The following is a 19,863-nucleotide window of genomic DNA, read 5'->3' on the forward strand; positions in this document are numbered from 1 at the left end:
TTTGTTGTTTATTTGATTTCTTCTAATTACATTATATGAAAAATTGTATGTAAACCGCTTCTGTGTAGCTCCATTGCTAGCCTTCAGATATAAATCCTGTAGCCCTGTCTCCTACCTCTTCCTTGAAAGAGAGAAACCAACTCTGTGTTGACTAGTTAGAACACAGGCAATAAAACTTGCTCAATGTTAATTATCTAAGCCAGCGGTGCCCAACCTTTTTTCATCTGGGGGCGCGAATAGTTTAAAAATAGGATTAAATTAAAATGTTTGTGGTTACCGTAACGTACGTGTTCAATATAAAGGAAATGAAAAATCAAGAATTTCTGCACACACCCTTTGATGCTAATTTTATTAATGCAAATTTATACAAAACTAAAGCTATCATACAGTGCTGACTAGTCATATTTTGCTACCCGCTTACCATTCCTGTACTGTAAGAGAGGAAACTACACCATACAATGCATCCTGGCAGTTATAGGGGGCCCCTAACATTCTTTGTACCCCCATAACTCTGCAATGGATACTCCCAGGGAAATGGAATTCATGTGACAGGTAGCCAAAAAGTACATGTTCTTAAGACTACATCTTCAGGTCCCTACATCTCCCCATTCCTCAGAAATTGAGGGTTCACAGAAATGGCATTACCCTAGTGCTCATTGCCATGGAAATGGCCTCAGGGGTCCCTAACATGCAAACTAAATTTAGGGACCCTGGTCTTAAAATAGCCCTCCCCCTTTATTGTGAAAATATCCCTGATTGTTATTGGGATTTTTTGCTTGTTACCCCTTATCTAACAAGTTATGTTTTGGGGGCTGAAATTTAGTTACAGTTTAGTAACAGTTGTCGGGTTCCCTGTGTACACTGAAATTTCACATTTCTATGACAATCTGTATAGGAGATATGAAGGTTTATACATGGGGATAATAATAGCCGCATGGATACAGACTTAGCTCTTGTGGTGCTGCTGCTGAGATTATCTTGCTGTACAAGGTGGATGGGGAGCTGCCATAGCTCATTGCCAGGTCTATAGTACACACCCACTCTCAGGGAGCTCATAAGGAGAGCATGCTGGAGGAAATGTAACATTTCAAGCATGCAGAAAAATAAGAACAGATTTATGGAAAAAAGAATTAAAAAAAAAAAAATGTTTTATTTATCCCTGTGGTAATCCATGTGAGCCAACACCAGTTTTGTGTGAACAGTGGCACACCAAGTATGTGGGAGCTCCCTGATATTTTATTGTTTTGCAGGATAGCTCACTTCCTCATAAACCTTTTCTACTTCTAATTTTACCTTTCCCTACTATAGGCAGACTTAAACAAAAAGATGCAGGGGAAGGCAGGACAGCCCTAAAGACTGCAGGTTGTCAAAATATGCCTATATTTGGACACCAGGTAGACTGCGAAACAAAAAGGGTGTGGCTAGTAATGTGTTTTATGTTGTAGCAAGTTTTGATTTTCTGCACAACTGAAACCTTTTACCTTTTCAGATCGCACATTTTTAACACCCAAATACTTGTATGATTGAGGTGTGTGTTGCAAAAGTTCTGTAGCATGAGTGGATAACCACCAATGTAGATGTTTACACTATATGTTTGCGCTTGGGGGGAAAAAACTTTACGCTGTACACTGGGTGGCTGTAATACATGTCAAGTATATCTAGCCCTGCTGACAGTCCTTACTCACTCACGTCCTCAGACAGATGACCGTGTCTGACAGAGAAAGCCACATGTTCTGTGGCTTGGCTAGCTTATTGAAGCAAATGCAATGAACACATGAATGGCAGTATTGGGAGGAAAAAAAACATTGTGTGCCTAAATCCATGGTCAGTCCACATACAACAATTTGATATTGACAGTAAACATATTTTTTGCAGTCAAAAAAGCAATTGGAATTAAATTTCAAACTCGACCAAAACTTCCCACATACCTTCTCAGGGGAGAAAGGAGTATAATTACTCAAACACATTCACTGGTGTGCTGAACCTGGAGTTTCTTAAGCCAAAGCTGCGGTTTTTATTTATTTATTTTTTCCTCCCTTAGTAGGCAGATAAGGAAAGCTTATGTTGATGCTGTTTGTGCTTGAAAATAAGAATAACACTTTTTTTGTACCTATGGTATTTTAGTATAACTTGCTAATAGCTACCCAACTTTTGCAGGTTAGCTGCATAAAAGCTCAGTCCCCAAAACAGCAATGATAACATGGCCATCTTTTTATTCCCAGTATTTATATACTTTATTTATATATATTTATTTCTACATAGTTTATTTGCCACTGGATGCTGTAGGGTTCTGTTTTTTTTTTAATAGATAACTGCCTAAATGCAAGTTTTTATTGTAAGTGTGGTGGAAATCTGAAAACATACTTCATATGCTGTTTTTTTTATAAAAGCAATTTATCATTTAATGGTATCAGCAGCAGAAATAAATTTTAAACAAAAACAGATACAAAATAACCAGTGTCGAACATGACTGGTTTTATAAGCTTGGATTTTCCAGGACAGAGAAATCTGTGACAATGACTACTAGACTCTTCAGTTTTCAGGGATGGTGCTGGTGTCAACTGTTGCTGTTGGTGGTTCCTCGCTATAAGACAGAAGGGACCAAAAAAAAAAAAAAAAGCATTAAACTTTATAAGAATGTATGAACATTATACAGTTGTGTTCGGAATAGAATATCTGTGTGTTTAAAGTAGGTAAAGCACAAAATACACACTACACATTTTTGATACTTACGTTTCATCACTTCTCACATCACATCTGTGAAAGATTATTATGATGTTTAAAAGAATAGCAGCAACCAAAAGGCTGTTAGGACTGGTTATCTGACAAACTATTGAACCAAAAGACCCTAATGACCACTACATTTTTACCTACCTGTCACAAAAATGTCTGCTTCTGTTTTTTGTATCCCAATTTCCCTAGAAAGGTGGGGTGTGCAACTGGGGGGACACCTTTGGCTAACAAACACCCCCTAAAATGTCATTACTTTATCATCATCAGAACATACAAGTTGTTTTTGTTTGTTACACATAGCCCTCTTTTAACATTTGCACCCCAATTTCTCTGGAATGAGGAGGCATAAGAAACTGAAGATGTGTGTGAAACATCTGTGGATAACATTCCCTAAAATGTCATCTCTATTGTATCAATTTTACATAATCTCTGCCCACTAAAACAAAATTGGGGTTCAGATATTGGAAGGGTACTGTTGTGTAACAGGACAGTAATTTTTGATGGGTAAGCTGAAGTTTATGTTCTAATGGTGCCCTACATTTTCTGTTTTCAATACCTCCCCCATTCCAGAGAAATTGGTGTTGGTAGCATAGTATGACAGTTATAGTTTTGTGAAAGGTGGGTATTAATTTAGGGGCCCCACCTCGATGCTTCTTGGTCCGGGGGGTCCACAATTTGCATTTTCAATATCGGGCTCCATGACACATACACCTTTAAAAACTTACAAATATTAAGTTTTAAGGTTGCCGTTTCAAACTTGTGATCCCCATATCTTGAAATTCTTTGGTTGAAATTTTGGTTACTAATAAGCTATAAGGGTCCCCTGTACCCCGGGGATTTCAAGTCATTACAACAAATTGTTAAGGATGTTCTGATACAAAGCTTTGACCACTGTGACTTGAATGCAGAATGTTGACATTTACACACAGTTATCACACTGCTGTTTTTTTTGGAATATGGCCAGTGAAAAGGATGGGGACAGCTCTTAAAGCATCACCACATGTTAAAAATCTGTAGTATGGGTGTATCCCTTTAAAAATTGGAAAAATGCATTTTTTTCATTACCAAAAAAAACCCAAAAAAAACAAACAAAAAAAAACACCTCCCCCTTTCAGTCTTTTCAGTTTCTACTGTAAACATCTTTATGACTGAAAGGATAAATCCTGGGATATTTGTGTCACAACATCAGGAATGCATGCATAGTGAGAAAGGCACCCGAAAAACCTGGTAGAAATAAAATGGCAGCTCTGGACAGAACAGTGAGCATCGGAAAGAGGAAGGAGCGTGGTACATGCTGCACTATGTGGATGGATCAAGTGAAAAAAAAAATTGTCTTCACAAAATGTTTGCTTTACCTAGAAGAGGCCACATCTAATGTAAGGTCTCTCTGAGCAGTAAATGTCAGTATTTTTTTTTTTTTTTTTTTTACTCCTGCTGTGAACTTGTTACACTACAATAATTACACATTGCATTGAGAGACGTAAACCAGAAGACAGGAGAACGGTCGGTTACTACTTAACTACACTTTTAACAAAACATGAAACATTGGCAAGGTGGGTCACAATAATGGACAGTTGAGACAGATATATTTAGGTGGGCAGAGATTAGAAAGTTGGACCAAAGTAGAAGGGGCAGGTAGAACACTGACAATGGGTACCCTATGGTGTAAACAACTTGGATCAATAAATTTGCTGTCTTGCTCTGCCCTCTTTTTGACTACAGCTTCTCCCCACTTAGCTGAAAAAAAAAAATTTCTCAGAACAGATATTATATAATTTTATTTGACTTCAAGGAAAACCAATATTAAAAACTGTTACAATAGGAATAAAGTATTTACTGGGCAGACATCACATGAGGGTCATGATCAGGGTCATGCATTCATTATGACATTATAAGTGTGATGATGATAATAAAGCAATGACAACATTGAAAGACGTTGATGTGGATGATGCTGGATCATCAGTAAATTATACTGTACTGGCAAAATTGTGTTCATTTTCCTAATGCCTCTCATGCAACATTAGGTTTTGATGCGTGGCTACATCCCTTCTAAAATGCAACCTACCTGCCTAACACACCCCCTTCCCCAGGTTTCTGGCAAAAAGCTTCCACCACCAGGCAGCATCCGAAAGTGGAAGAATAGAGAAAATGGTGATCCTGGCACTGCAATCCAGACAGGTGAGTTGGCCATGTTTAGTTTCACTATAAAGGGTTACTAAAGAAAGCTAATGCAAGCAAGCAAAAACCCCTCCCCTGTAAATAGTCTTTAGTCCACTAAAGAAGAGAGATGTTGTTCAGATCCACATTTGCTCTGGACTCTCTTCCATTGTATCCCTTCCAGCTTGCCTAATTTTTTCTTGCCTGTACTAATATCTCTTTTTAACCTGTCTCCACGAGCATTTTCCTCCCCTTATTAATCTTTGTCCACTAGCATTTTCTTCTCCTCAATAATACAATGCCAATATTGGGGTATATTGATTTGGCAGCACGGTGGCTCAGAGGTAAGCACTCTGGACTTTGCAGCACTTGGTCGTAGGTTCAAATCTCAGCCAGGACACTACCTGCATGGAGTTTGCAGGTTCTCCCCATGTTTGTGTGGGTTTCCCCCACGTACTCTGGTTTCCTCCCATACTCAAAAAACATGCAGTTAGATTATTTAGCTTGCCCCCAAAATTGACCTTAGACTAATAAAGACATATGACTATAGTAAAGACATTTGATTGTAAGCCCCTTTGAGGGACAGCTAGCACCGTGACTATGGACTTTGTAAAGCGCTGCATAATATGTTGGCATTATATAAATACTGTGTAATAATATTTATTCCCGTCAATTTGTCAAAAAGTTCACTGACAGGAGTTCATTTCAATGCCCTATTAAAACAATGAATCAAAAGTGCACAGAAATCACAATAGGAAATGCTATGCATTCTAGTGAATTTTTTGACAAAAAGGTCGCATTTACAGAGTAATGATTTATAAATATACCGTTTTAGTCTGGTTTCCACACCTGCCATTCCACTGAAATAGCCCTTGCCAAAGTCAAAACCAAATCCAAAAGACACTTCTCTATACGCTCTCTGTTCTTTTTTCCCTCAACCATTAATATAGTTGATTAATGCTAAATCAATAGATAATAGACTGGAGCAGATAAAGAACAGATCTGTGATAAACAGGAAAGAGCGGTCTGTAAGTTGCGGGATCTGATCCCTTCTAAAAATTAAATAATCCTGGAGGAACCATCTGCACCATTTATTTCTGTGAGAACCATTCTACTCTATTCAGGTACATTAAGGGATGGAAAAAGATGAGGAATTGAGGTAAGTACAATTGTGAAAGAGGAGAAGGCAGGAATAAACACGCTTGGGACAAATACATATTCTTCAATGTAAAATTTTAAAACAATTCAGACATGAATAAAATGCAAATTGCAGACTTTAAATATATTTACAAACACTTTTTGATGGCCCTAAAAAGAGCCTGATTTCTGGCCACCATAATGTTTGGAAAAAAGTAATGTTAGTATATTGATGCAGTCTTGTTTAGCACATTGTTATATATCCCTTCCATGCAATTACTGTTTGGGTCAGAGCATCTTCACAGAAAATATTCAGCACTTGTGATAAGGTGATCTTAGTCAGGCCTCTACTGCAGCCACCTTCAACAACCTGCTTGTTCTTAAGCTTGTTCCTTTAAATGTCTTCAGCATATGGAAGGCATTTAAATCAGGTCATTGGCTTGACCATTAAAGAATTTTCTATTTAGGCTTAGCTTGAGAAAATCATGGAGGTAAGCCAAGGAGACTTACTTACCCAAAGAGATACATTGCTCCTAGACAAGGTCTCCATGCACATTACAAATCAGCTTACTTAAGAAATAAAAGATTTTGGAGGCTGTACGACAGCTGTATAGTATAGATGCTCATATTTTGAAAAGCTTTTAGGAAGCTATGGTTCAGAGCTAGGCTATTTGAAACAGGAGAATGCGCCGTTAAAGGTCCTACTGGAGTATTACAAAACCGCACAACCATAGTGTGAATAATCGTTTACGAGGTCTAGCAGAAACGGTGGTTGATTTGTCGGGCACATTTACTACCCTGCTAAAGGAATTTTACCGGAATTACCATTGGAGAGTCTAGAGTTCGACCATATACATCAAGCCTTAACACTGAGAAGATGGTCCCCCAAGAGATGTGATAATTTGTCCTCATTACTATAAGACCAAGGAGATGGCCCATACCAAAAACTCTTTGGAATTCCAAGGTCAACCATACCAACCCTTCTCCAACCTATCAGCGGCTACTTTTGCTAGGCTTCAGGATTTTAAGCACTATCTCAAGACCCTACAAGTCAACCAAATTAGGTATAGGGGTTTCCTCTTCAAGCTTCAATTTATATTTTGCAATGTTGCTTACTCTCAAGTTACTGTTCAAGTTTTTCTAATGTCAGGCTTTTTATGGGTCTGGGTTGATAAATCTCCATAGACTTTGGTCCTACTCTTTGTGTCAAGAGGCCAAAAGCTTCTATTGGAAGCTCTGACTTGCCAACTCTAAAGGTGAAATTACTTTTTCATGGTCTAGGTTTCAAGTGTCTTATGTTTTAGTCAAAATAATATTTTCTGAATCTTTAAGTACACATTTATTTATGGTTATTGCTATTGTCTTGAGTAGAATTACATGTGATTCCATTTCTTTCTTTCCCCCAGGCATCTTGGAAGCTTTGGAAGAAACACCAGATTTATTATACGGTATTTCTTATTTTCTAATCTCTACTCTTTTTTTTTTTTTTTTTTTTTATCTGTCCCCCTTATACATATTCCCTGTTTTTTTGGGGGGGATATTTTTTCTGTTTTTGACGAGCCACTTTACTAAACAAGTAATAGTATCCTAGTCAAATTACTTTGTCCTTAGATCCTGTAACATGTATCTACGTATTGCCTTTTTAACTGCCTTAACGTACCCCAAAAACATTCTAAAGCTTTCCGTTTTTTCAGATCTATTATTTAGACCCTCCTCCAACAAGATCATAGAGCAGTCCTGAGTAAGGCAACATTTGTGAAACTTAAAGCCTACCTACACTGAGAATTTTCATTGTACATGAAAAGGTAGAGAACCCTTTTATGTAGGGTAGAAATTCTGTTTTTGCCCTCTCTAGTGTCTGGGGATCCCTCACTGTGAGGAGTCTCAAAGTCCTTCCAAAGACTTCCAAAGTCCTGCTTAAAACGCTTATAAAAGCTCCATTGTTTTCCATGGAAGCTTTCATAAAAAAGCTTAAAAATGCTTGTAAAAGCCTCTATTGAATTAAATTGGAATGTTTTCAAGTGTTTTCCCGCATTTCTTGCGTTTTCCCTGCGTTTAAATTTTTAAAACATTGCAAGGAAGGTTCTCTATACCGCTTAAAAACGTGCCTCAAGAAAACATCCTGGTGGAGATTAGCCCATTGGAATGCATGGGAATTTCAAACATGGGCTTTTAAAGCCTCAGGTTAAACGCTGGGGAAAACAGTGGTGTAGACTAAGCTCAAGGTCATACAACTTTGTTTTCTATCAATTTTGTTGGGTTTTTCAAAAAAACAATAAAACAAAACAACAAAAACATAAACCCTGAAGATCATTTAAACTAGAAAATAGGAGCTTTTATGGGCCGAGAATTACACATATTGGTCAAACTAAATATGAAACACTGTAGGTTCCTAACAGAATCATATGACATGTATTATAAACCAATGGTGGGTTCAAAGAAAAATAGAGAAAAGGGGACAATCTTACAACAAAAGACAAACGAAAACAACAAAGTAGACAATAGGGAGTGGAAGGGGAGGGAGGAGGATAGACAAAGCAGAGATGATAAATTCAAAAAAGTAGGTAGGTAGCCCTCAATGCTGAAACATGGAACCCAGTTTACAATTATTATCTCTAGTGTAAATTCGTTTGGAGTTGGGGAGATTCTTTAAACCAATCCCAGGTGGACTAAGTTTTAACTGTTCTATTCTATCATCCTCCGCAACCAACATTTCCATATGACAAATTTTTTCGAGCTCAGAGACTTAGTCTGCAATAGAAGAAGTAGATTGCTTCAATTGTCTCAGAATTAGAACCCTTGCGGCTCTGAGAAAGTGGCGTAATGCACCCTACTTGATGTTTTTGAGCGATCCCGGGACCATAGAAAAAAGAGCTACTTTAGGATTATTAGGTACGGTAGACCCAGTGCAATCACTGGATAACTGGATAATCGTGTCCCAAAAAATGAATATGACTGGACATTCCCACCATAAATTAAGCACTGTCCCTCTTTGCGAGTGGCACTGCCAGCATCTATGGGACTGCGTGGGTGAAATTCGATGCAAATCTATGGGGCAATAATACCATCTAGATAAGATCTCCTGTGCTTTGCATGTCAATGCGAGCTTATGTGTAAGAATAAAGGATTTTTCCCAAACCTTTCCAAATGCTCTGCAGTTATTAGCCCATCCAGTTCCCTCTCCCAATATCGAGTGTATATAGGAGAAGTGGAAACAGAGTTCTGAATAATCATCCCATATAACCTAGAAAGAATATGGGTGAGCTGATTAGTTCCTCAAATTCCATCAAGCCTCTATGTAGTGGTGATGTAACAGTGAAGGAGGTTACAAAGGAGGACAATTGCCCACATGAGAGTCATGATAGCAATATGCTTCTATTTGGTATATTAAGAGATGACAGAGGGGGGACCCATCAGTTAAGTAGTATACTCCTAAAGTGGCGATCATCAGAGACAGACCAAGATTAAAAGTTTGCGGCACTCATTGCTAGAGGAAATGCCGGGTTATCAAATAATGGTGTCATGGGGCCTGGTCTTGTTGACAATTTACCTGATCTAATGATGACGTCCAATTGTGCAATAAATCATTGGTGAGTTTAGGTATAGGAAAGATTGGTTGTAACAGAGACTGGTCCACCAGTACCATTACCAGACCATTTTCAAAGTAATATATGTTTAATACATGAACAGTTAACCGGTAGGGATATAGGAACCGTTTGGAGCACATAAATTAATCTACGCAGGATGTCCATTTTAAGGGTAATAATACGTGCGAACCAGGATAGAGGCAGGGAATCGTATTTCTTAAAATCAGATTTAAATTGCTATTTAGTGGAGAATAATTAAATGTGAATAATTTAGTGGGAGCCAACGTAATCATAATACCCAGATACTGGACAGCTTTATTGCAAATCCTAAGTATTAGTACTTATGGCTGACATTTGATTAGGGTCTGGAGTAACATTAAGGATTTCAGACTGGAATTACTATATAGACTGAATTTGTCAAATTCTTTCAGTATTGAAGGTATCGTTGTATGCGGGGATGTTATGTACATAAGCAGATCATCCGCATATAGTGAGAGTTTATATTGTGTATCTCCTATCGTGAAGCCCTTAATATCTGGGTTTTGGCGCAAAGCTACGGCTAAATGCTCCATGATCAGGGTGTGCAACAATGGGGAGAGAGGACAGCCCTGTCTTGCGTCATTCCTGATTTGAAAGGATTCAGAAAGAGCGCCACTGACTCATACACAGGCCCTTAGTGAGGAGTATAGTGCTGAGATTCTGGAAATCATACTAGGGCCTAAGCCCACCATGCAACCAGCATGTGTACTGCCGAATACATAAACTGCCAGCTAACTCTGTAGATGGCCTTTTCGGCATCTACTGATAGGTGTGCTTGTAGATTTGGCAAATTGGGTTAGTAAAATAGTCTTAATGGTGTTGTCCCTAGCTTCCCTTCTATAAATAAACCCAGTTTAAACCTTGTGTATCAACGTTGGCATGTGTGAGGAGAGTATATTAGCTATAAGTTTAGAAAATATTTTTGTGTCTACATTTATCAGTGATATGGGCCTGTAATTAGAACATACTGGGAGAGCTGTTTCAGACATATATTCATGTAGAGAAGGCGGGGCCACAGGGTTAGAACAGATTTGATTGAGATCTCAGTAGTATTTATGAAATGTCTGCAAAATGTCCCTGGGAATGGAGGTCATCGCACCATTTGCAGTTTGTATGGAGAATATATTCGTGGTTGATGTGCGCGGGTGTAGTCTTTGTGCCAAAAGTCTTTGTGCCAAAACCCATATTGGTAAATTAATTTGTGGATGTGATCCCGGTGGCATTGATGTGTTAAATCATATAATTCCAATAGGTGGGCTCTAGCACCTTTCAGTTCTAGAAATACATCAGGAGCCATGTTTTGCTTATGTAAATGTTCTAAGTAACAGATTTTGTCAGATATGAGTCTAATATCTTGTGATCTAATCTTTAAGTCTGGCTCCTTGCTGTATTAGGACCCCCCTAAGAACCGCTTCATAGCTTCCCATTGCATAGGGAGGGAAGGGGGATCTGAGGAATGGTCCCCAATAAAGTTAGTAATAGCATCTGGAACCGCCTTTGCACAAATTGAGTCTTTGTACAGGGAGTTGTTACACTTTCACGTCCATTCTCTAGGGCCCACTTGTGGGATTTAAAGTGATAGTGAAATAGTCAGACCAGGGACAAGGGTCTATGGAAGTAACAGGATGCCAATCAAATACAGGATGACTCGCTAGGATGTAATCTATGCGAGAATACATACTATGTGGGTTTGAACAAAAGGTATAGCCTTTGGCCGTCGGGTGTAAGGTGCGCCAGATATCCAGTAACCTAAGGTCATGTAGTTTAGAGCGGAAAGAATTTAACTTGGAATAAGAGATTGGGGTTTTCCCTGAAAAGGTACCAATACAAAATTTAGGTCGCCTCCCACAATAATAGTGCCCTCCGCAAACTTTTTCAGTAACTCCAAATATTGGTATGTGGCCATTGTAGGTTGGTAGTTGAGTGCGTAAACAGAGGCAAATGTAAATTTCTTGTCCCATATAGAGACTTTGAGAATCAGGTATCTGCCCTGGGGGTCAGAATGGGAGTCTATTATCTGTACTGGCAGGGTTTTATGGAACGCTATACAAACTACATTAGTTCTGGATTCTGGATTAGGGCTGTGGAACCAGGTGGAGTAATAGCAGTTGCGGAGAGAGGGGATCCTATTGGAATAAAAGTGGGTCTCCTGGAGAATTAAGTTGTGTACTCTCACTTTGCGTTCCAAGTTTATTCCAAGTTTGGAATAAGGCCAACTTGGTATAAGTCCTGTTTGAAAACAAAAAATTTTGCTTGGTATACAACCTTTGCTCTAGAACTTGTATGGGTCAAAATGAGTCATAACACCACGCGCTACCCTTTTTTACCTCTCTCGAGACAAAGCCATGACTGCCCACGAGCGTCAGTACACCAATTGCTACCATTCAGTGAACAACCGCTATAACTCCCTGTGAATTACATAACATCTCCTCCTCCTCCCTTCTAAGCACCATCCCAGTAGGCACTCGACTCTTCTCAGTGACTCTTAAAGTGAGGTTAAATTTTCATTTATTTTATCTAATTGCTTTTGTATTTATGTATTTTAGCATTAAGCAGTGTTTGAATTATGTTATACAACCCCATCAATGTATAATATGCCAATAACAAAAGGATTTTTTTCATGGGAATGGATTAATCATTTTCCTTTTATTTCTAATGGGAAAATTTTGGTATAAGTCCAAGGATCTGGACTTATTCTAAACATTTGCAAAACACCATTAGCTAAGATATAGGACAAAAGAATGAATGAGGTAGGTATACAAAAAGCCATTCACTGAATTCCATCTAAAATAAGCGAGAGAGTTCAGAGAATGTTGTCTTCAGGTGAACCTGAGCTATCAAGAAAAACATATATACACCACCTGTCTCTACTTTAAGCCCTGAAGGTTTCCTATACATGGCTATAAAGCCAACTAAACAGGATGTTTTACTATAACGTGTCTGCTCACTGGCGGCCCCAGGTCATGCCAGCCTAGTGTTCTAAGGGGCCTTCTTAATATGCTAAAACAGAATAACAATTATCAGGGCAACCAGTGGGAGATAGCATTAATCAGGTCATTGCCTAAATCCTAGAAGGATATTAAAAAAACATAGCTACACGTAGATAAGTCTAAAGGGGTAGGAGAAACTTCCTTGACAAGAGCTAAAAGTCCCTCCTGGGAGGTAGATGAGGCAATCCAGGATTAGATGTAGAGAAAAAACGAACCAATAAAAAGAAATATTTGCGAAGGTAGCCGTCCATCTAGGTATAGCAGGTGGCCTGGAAAGTTGATGTCGGAATTAATCTTATAACACACGGTGGCTTAGGAGTTTTGCAGGCGAGTGGAAGAGGTAAGTGAAACGCTTCGATTACAATTCTGGCAGTGACCTCAGGAGTCAAAAGAAAACCATCATCAGCGTGGAGATACGATAGGCTGGGATGACGTAGAAAGATGAGAGTGGCGTCCTGGCAATGAGCTTGGAGATCTATCGGATGGGTGTTGTGGAGGAGCTTGCGGTGCAGTTGTTTTGATGTTGAGGAGGGATGTCGCCGTGAGCCATTCGGGTAACATGATGTCAGGGAGTTGTAGATCCCGCAAAATTCAAGGCAAATCAGATGGCTCTCGGAGAACATAGGTTTTGCCTCCTGATCTGATGAGGTGGAAGGGGTATCCCCACCTGTAGGGGATATTCCTTTCCCTAAAAACCGTTAGAAGCGGTTTAAGGGCCCTGCGAAGATCTAGTGTATGTTTGGAGGGGTCAGGCAGCAGTTGCGCCCCCACATATTCGATAGTGGTGGATTCCCTGGCTTTTTTCATGATGTCTTACCTGGTTCTATAGAAATGAATGCGACATATAACGTCCCTAGGACGTTGTGGATCTGTGCTGCATGGGCCCAGAGTTCAATGTATTCTGTCTATCTCAATATCCACATCAGGTGAAACAGCGAGGAGTTTAGCAAAGAAAGAGTAGGCTGCCGCAGGTAATTCTGAATTTGGTACAGATTTGGGTAAACCCGATACGAATGTTGCTCCGCCTATTGCGTTTTCCGGATCATCGTGTAATAAATATAACAAATTGATTTGCGCTTCATGCCGCCCAAAAAAATCTGCATGGGACGGAAGTTGTGAAGAGAGATCAGCACATTGGGTTTGGAGGGCCGTAGTGGTACTAGTCACCTGTTGAAGAGATTGTTGCATGGCTTGAAATTCTGCCTTACAACTTACTTCCAGGCGACCTATGCCATAATCCAGATCTTGTCTTGTGGGTAGAGCTCTGAGATGGGCCTTCCAGTCCCATTCCTCCTCAGTAGCCATTGTAATGGGTAGTTGTAGGAGGAATACAGGGGCTGCAGATGGGGGAGCTATGGAGATGGTGTGGTAGCCTCTGGATCCTGTGTTCCTGGCTCCTGCTGTTATTCGAGTCTCGGAGTGCCCAACCTCAGGGAATGCTATGTAGCAGCGCAACTCAGCCTATTAAAGGCTCTCTCTTTCATTCATTAAAGGCCCTAGTGGATATGCCTTGATATTCACACCTGTGCACCTCTCCCTGTATCAGTGCTGCTGTGGAGACTTTTTGAGACTTAGTCTCAGAAACTGTCATTCTGGGTACCTTGTGTACCTTTACCTCATTTCCTGCTAACCTTTAAAACGTGACTCTTGTATTTCTACAAGAGAGATCTCTTGAGAGCTCTTAAAATTTTTTTATCTTTTTTCAGAGATATTAAGCCCTTTTAAATTGTGAGAGAAAGGTTTGATTTTTTTTTAACTCCAATGGTCGTGGAAACCAGCACTCTGTCAATAGAAATATTAGAAAAAGTTACTTGCAAAAATTACGTAAGCTTGCACTTAACATTTGTTTACACTCAGTGTGATGTGTTATTAAACCATATTCCCTTTCTAATTTTGTGACTTCTAAATCTAAAAGAAAAAAAACAAAAAAACACAAAACTCTTTAAATCTGTGGGTATTCAACTAACCACGACAAAAAATAACCTGGGTATCTTGCCTAAACAAGAGCTGAAATCACTTCCTAATATGTCCAAAGCCGACAAACATATTTGTGGTGAGCTCACAGGCTTCTTGAAGAGGATCTCAAATTAGCCCTGCTAAAGAAGCATAATGACAGCCCGTGTTATCCCTCTGGGATTCAAATGTGTTTGGGTAGATAGCTCCCCGCTGAAGAAGATTGGGGGGCTTTTGTGGTCATCATTCTTTCATCTAGATTGAATTCCTGGTACTATTCTGGTACCAGCACCATTGGTATTTGAAGTGTTAAGCAAAAAGTGGGTAAACCAGATTGTGCACACAAGTAAACAGGCTTGGAAACAGAATGGAAATCTCCACCTGTACAAAATGATCTGGACCTTGTGGTCATGAAGCTCTATTTATTCTGACGAATTCAATAGCAGTCCCTGTAGATCTATACAGTAGATTATTCAATAGGGAACTCATCGCTGATGAGTGTTGTTCTGGCATGACTGATTAGGGCAGCCCCTTCCTTCAGGTTGTTCCTTCTGCCAAGATCTTCATGTTGTCTGTGCATCACCAATAGGCGAGTATAGTGTGATGGTATGGTCGTTTCCAGGTGGGCTATTGCTAATCCATGTCCAGCTTGGGCCAGTGTGGCAAAGTAACTTTTCGGATCCAGAATCGCTAATTGGAGAGTGGATTTAATATCTGCTGCTGTAGTAGTTAGGTCTTCCAGTGTGAGTGGTCTCCATCAGTGGTCTGGTGCCCCTGACAGTGAGAAGGAGTCTCTGCTGGAGTCTTCAGCTGTAGATTCAGGTACCATATTGGCTATAGTCTCATTTGTTCCAGCTTCTTAGCCCAGAAGTACTAAAGGGTGTTGCACATAAAATGGTGGACAACCCTTATATGTAAAGAGAAAATTTTTTTTTATAAATGAAAATGTTGAGTTTAGGTACGCTTTAAGTGAGTTGAACAGGTTGGGTAGGTATGGCACAAGGGAAACTTTTTGTAATAGATCACAGAGATCTCATCCGGGCCAGGGGACTTTGAGAATTTCAGTGATGCAGTTGTTTGGAGGGTTTCAGCGACAGAATTATCTGCACAAATAACTTCCATACCTGCCTCTGGAATCTTGGTGTCATGGCTCCACAGGGCAAAATGGTGGACCCTCTATGTCACCAACCCAGGAGGGGGACACGAGCATGGGGCGCAGGGTCTAAGCAACAGCTCAGTCTTCTCCAGAGCCTTTAGAGGCGAGGTTGTTGTGCGGCGAGCTGCTGCCAGGTTGTGGCCCCGTGCCTGCCAAGGCAGGTGACTGCTTACTAGCAGGAACAGAAATGTAGTGCCAGAACCAAAGAATATTTGAACATGCAAAAGGTCAGGGCAGGCAGCAATTAGGAGTCATCAGGAAACAAGTCGGGGTCGATGGATAGATCAGGAACAGGAGAGGAGAGGAGAGGAAGTGCTGGAGACAAGAGGTAGGTGATGTTCACATCTCCACCAGCAGGGAGAGTGCATCTGCGGAACACTCTAGTCCTCTGAGGTAAGGGAGCAGCTGACTGGGAGTCACATGATCTGGACCAGGAAGTAGGCCGAGGAGAAGATCCCTGAGCAGAGTTGGAACAGGCAGCAGGGTAGCGCAAGGTGGGTGACACTGAAGGGATACAGATTCCCTGGTCCTGCAGGGATCTGTGACACTTGGACAGGGAAATGTCTGCAAAAAAACAGCCTTTTAGGGTGGGAGATCAGTGTGCTATTTTATACTGCCTATGCTGTAAAGTCTGAACGTATTGGTGCCAGAGAGCAGGCATATAGCCAGCATTGGCCCGCATTTGTTAGGTTGGGAGTAATATTTTTGCTTTGCCCATGGCAGTGCACATTTTTTCAGTCAAAATTAGGGTTAACTCAGTCTGTATGGCTGACAACTGCAATTTTTTTTTTAAACATTCTCTATCTAAATAAAGGAAAAAAACTTATTTTATTGCAAGCTAGGTAAGTAAAAATTTATCTTACGTGCCATATACAGTAGTAGTCAAATCTTCCATACACATAGTTTCATTAATCTTTCTAAACCACGAGCTTATCATGGGTACTTCTGATTTCCTCCATAGAAATGGTATACAAGAGCATTTACTATCTTACCACTGAAACTTTATATTTCCCCACTGGTATCTCTTTGATACGAATCAGGAAGAAAGCAGAGTCATGTGGGATTTTAAAGTCTACAAATTTTTGGATTTTAGACCTTACTTTTCCCCAAAAGGTCCTAAGTTTTACACAAGGCCAGAAAATGTGTAACATTGAGCCTCTTTCCTCCCCACACCTTCAACAATTCTCCACATTATCCTGAACTATTTTGTGGAGGCTCTCTTTTATCCAATTTCTTGGGTTTTACTACGTATTAAAATGCATTATTTAACTATATGAGAAAAGTAACATGTTTACACTGCAGTATATCAAATTCCCTTTTCATCTTAATTTTCCCACTTTTTTAAATTTGGTGGAACATAATTATCACTGGGATCCACCAATAATGCATATAAAAAAGGCCCCGCTTTAATCCTCCTGCTTCTATAAACAACTTCTCAAAACCTATTATAGTCTAATATAGACCTAAAACGTCTAATATAGTCCCCTATCCAACTTAAATTTTTGTAAGAAATGGGATAATTGATTAGCCCTCCAATGGAGCAAGTTAAACTGTAAATCAGGCGAGAGCAGTTCTTTGTTCACCCATCTATCTTGTACAATAAAATGTATTGTTCTACAAATTCCCCTTTCTCTTAAGCCTACAAAAGCTAAATCTTCCATACCCAGAGGAAAATCAGGGTTACAAAAAATTGGATACAGGGGGGATTTACTGGAAGAAACAATGAATCTCTGAAAAAAATCAACCACAAATAAAAATTTGGTATCCCCAACTCCCTTTTATCCTTAGACAAAACCTTACTTATTCGTGGTGACTGCTTTTAGCCGTTAGGCCCTTGATGTCGAGATTTTTCCTCACACTACAGATCAAGAGTTCAAATGCCAATATAAATATCAAAGGAGAAAAAGCAGACGTCCTTGCATTGTTTAATTTAAAATACCAAAAGACTCGGACAAAGAACCATAGCTTTTACCCTAGCTGACGGACTACTATATGCCGATATTATCCAAGATAAAATTTTTGTTTCCAACCCAAAGTATTTTAAGGTGTGCTTTAAAAGCATCAAGTTCATCCTATCAAATGCTTTTTTATGTAAATTTTTATTGATGGAATTTTTGGACAATACAACAAAGAACAGAGACATTATTATACATAATACCAGGTTCATACATATTAGGTCTGTACAAGATAGGAAAACCAATCAAGAATATATAGGCTACACCTAATTATTTTTCTTGGGTCTTTTGATTTTCCATTATGTCAAGCCAAGACAGTGAGTTTGATGGTAGACCCTAATATATATCTAAACATTGACTCCAATAAAGGCTAATCAGATCTCTAACTGCCTAAAAGTTTGACATACTTTGGAAATTTCCAAGCTGTCAAAAGGCACAGCTAACAAAAAGTGTTAACTTGAGCCCAAATGGAATTGTAATATAGGAAATAAAAAAAATTACATGATCTGTCTGTGAAGATTGTTACTTTTGTCTTGCACAAAGTAAAATGTCCTAAAACATATTGGAACTTTATAGTTTGTTAGTATAAAAACTATGAAGAGGTTATAACGTTAGTGATAAAAACCTCACTTCAAGCGAATGTAAACTCTTTACTTCAAGTGTATATACTGAAAATGTATTTTTACACATACAGAATATAAAAGATATGAAATGATAATCATCCAATGGACAAAAAAAAAAAACATAGGTTGGTAAATTTAGTTGCATGGTTTACTACAATACTTCTCTGGCTTACAAAAGTAACCTGCAAATGGAGACTAGGTTTTTTTCAGTTTTTTACATAAATAACTAAAGGAATTGAATCTAAGTAGAGCAAGATAACTCAGTGCTACAGAGTAATACATACAATAAGATGACTTCATTATCATTATAGTGGGCAAAAAAAAATAATTGAAACATTGAGGGCCTTAAAAGAAAGAAGAAAATAAAAACAGCAGAGGAAGAGGCAAAGGATTGGGTCAACATCCCCAGGTAAGCACCAACACTTTAGACCTTCAAGTATTAAAATTTCAGATGAAGGTGTAGTATATTAGAACCAGGGAGACCATATCTCATTAGGAAACCTGGCATGGTTGTCTAAAACAATTGAGACCAATTACTGTGGGAAATTGCCAATAATGTGCAATAGTTTAATTTGTAGCACCTAAATTACTAAGTTTCTAATAAAGAGCTCTTTTGACAAAGCCTGAAAGGGCAAACCATATTGACTGGGGCATCATGTCTAGAACGTCTGCTGTTCCCCGAGTCAAGTGCAAAGAGTGACTACTTATTGTTTGGGGACACTAAAGCAAACACACCTATATGGGCCACCATATGTGTTTTCAAGCACACTGTTAAATTTTAGGAAAGCGATAACTTTTTGGTTAGCAGGATGGCAAAAATCCAATGGAAAACGTAAAAAATGCATGCAATGGATGCAAAAAAGGATGATTAGAAACACAGTGATGTGACAAACAAACAAGCACAGTATAGTCACAAATAACTAGCATACCACTGTGAAGAAAAACAGTATCTGTATCTTTACTGTATCTGGAGGCTAGCAGTGGTTAGTGTACCATGTTAAATTGGTCTATGAACCACACTTTTCTTTATGAAAAGTGAACGAGTCCCTACATAATAATTTTGGCATTAGTACATGAAAACTGACCGTCTGTGTTGATCCTCACAAGAATTCTGGATGGCAGTAGGAATGTGTTCCTCTTCTTCATCCTTATCTACACCAAGAGTGTTTTTTGAAACAGAGTCCCCATTGACCGAAGAAGCTAAACATTAAAAAAAATTAATTTAAATCAGCAGAATTCCTCCCAGATGCAAGGCATTTTGCTAACGCATTTCAGTTGCTATGAAAAATCATAGTAAACTGCACACAAACAAAACGTGCATGTGACCAAAAAACCAAATGTACCAGCTTTTAATTTTACCAGTGTGACCACATACAGGTGCATCTCAAAAAATTAGATCATCGAAAAGTTAATTTATTTCAGAAATTCAATTAAAAAAGTGATACTCATTAAAAAAATCATTACACACAAAATCGTTTATTTCTTTTCATTCTGCTGAATATGCCTACAGGAAAAAAAAAATGTTAGTAATTC

The 19,863-nt window shown here is 39.0% G+C and overlaps 1 protein-coding gene across 2 annotated transcripts in view; it reads right to left on the reverse strand.

The window, feature by feature from the left end:
- Positions 1-2,375: 2,375 nt before the first annotated feature.
- Positions 2,376-19,863, reverse strand: part of HDGFL2 (HDGF like 2) — a 105,890-nt gene continuing 88,402 nt past the window's right edge. Inside the window, exons 14-15 of one of the 2 annotated variants that reach the window (XM_072405062.1) lie at positions 19,416-19,530; positions 2,376-2,584 (exon numbers count right to left, since the gene is read on the reverse strand). In XM_072405062.1, the coding sequence (XP_072261163.1) occupies positions 2,533-2,584; positions 19,416-19,530 (167 nt within the window). In that variant the 3' untranslated portion in view covers positions 2,376-2,532. The remainder of the gene's footprint in view (positions 2,585-19,415; positions 19,531-19,863) is intronic. The other variant, XM_072405064.1, reaches the window with a different exon arrangement.

The sequence above is a fragment of the Pyxicephalus adspersus genome, chromosome 3 (assembly GCF_032062135.1).
Source record: "Pyxicephalus adspersus chromosome 3, UCB_Pads_2.0, whole genome shotgun sequence".
In the NCBI taxonomy this organism is placed as follows: Eukaryota; Metazoa; Chordata; class Amphibia; order Anura; family Pyxicephalidae; genus Pyxicephalus; species Pyxicephalus adspersus.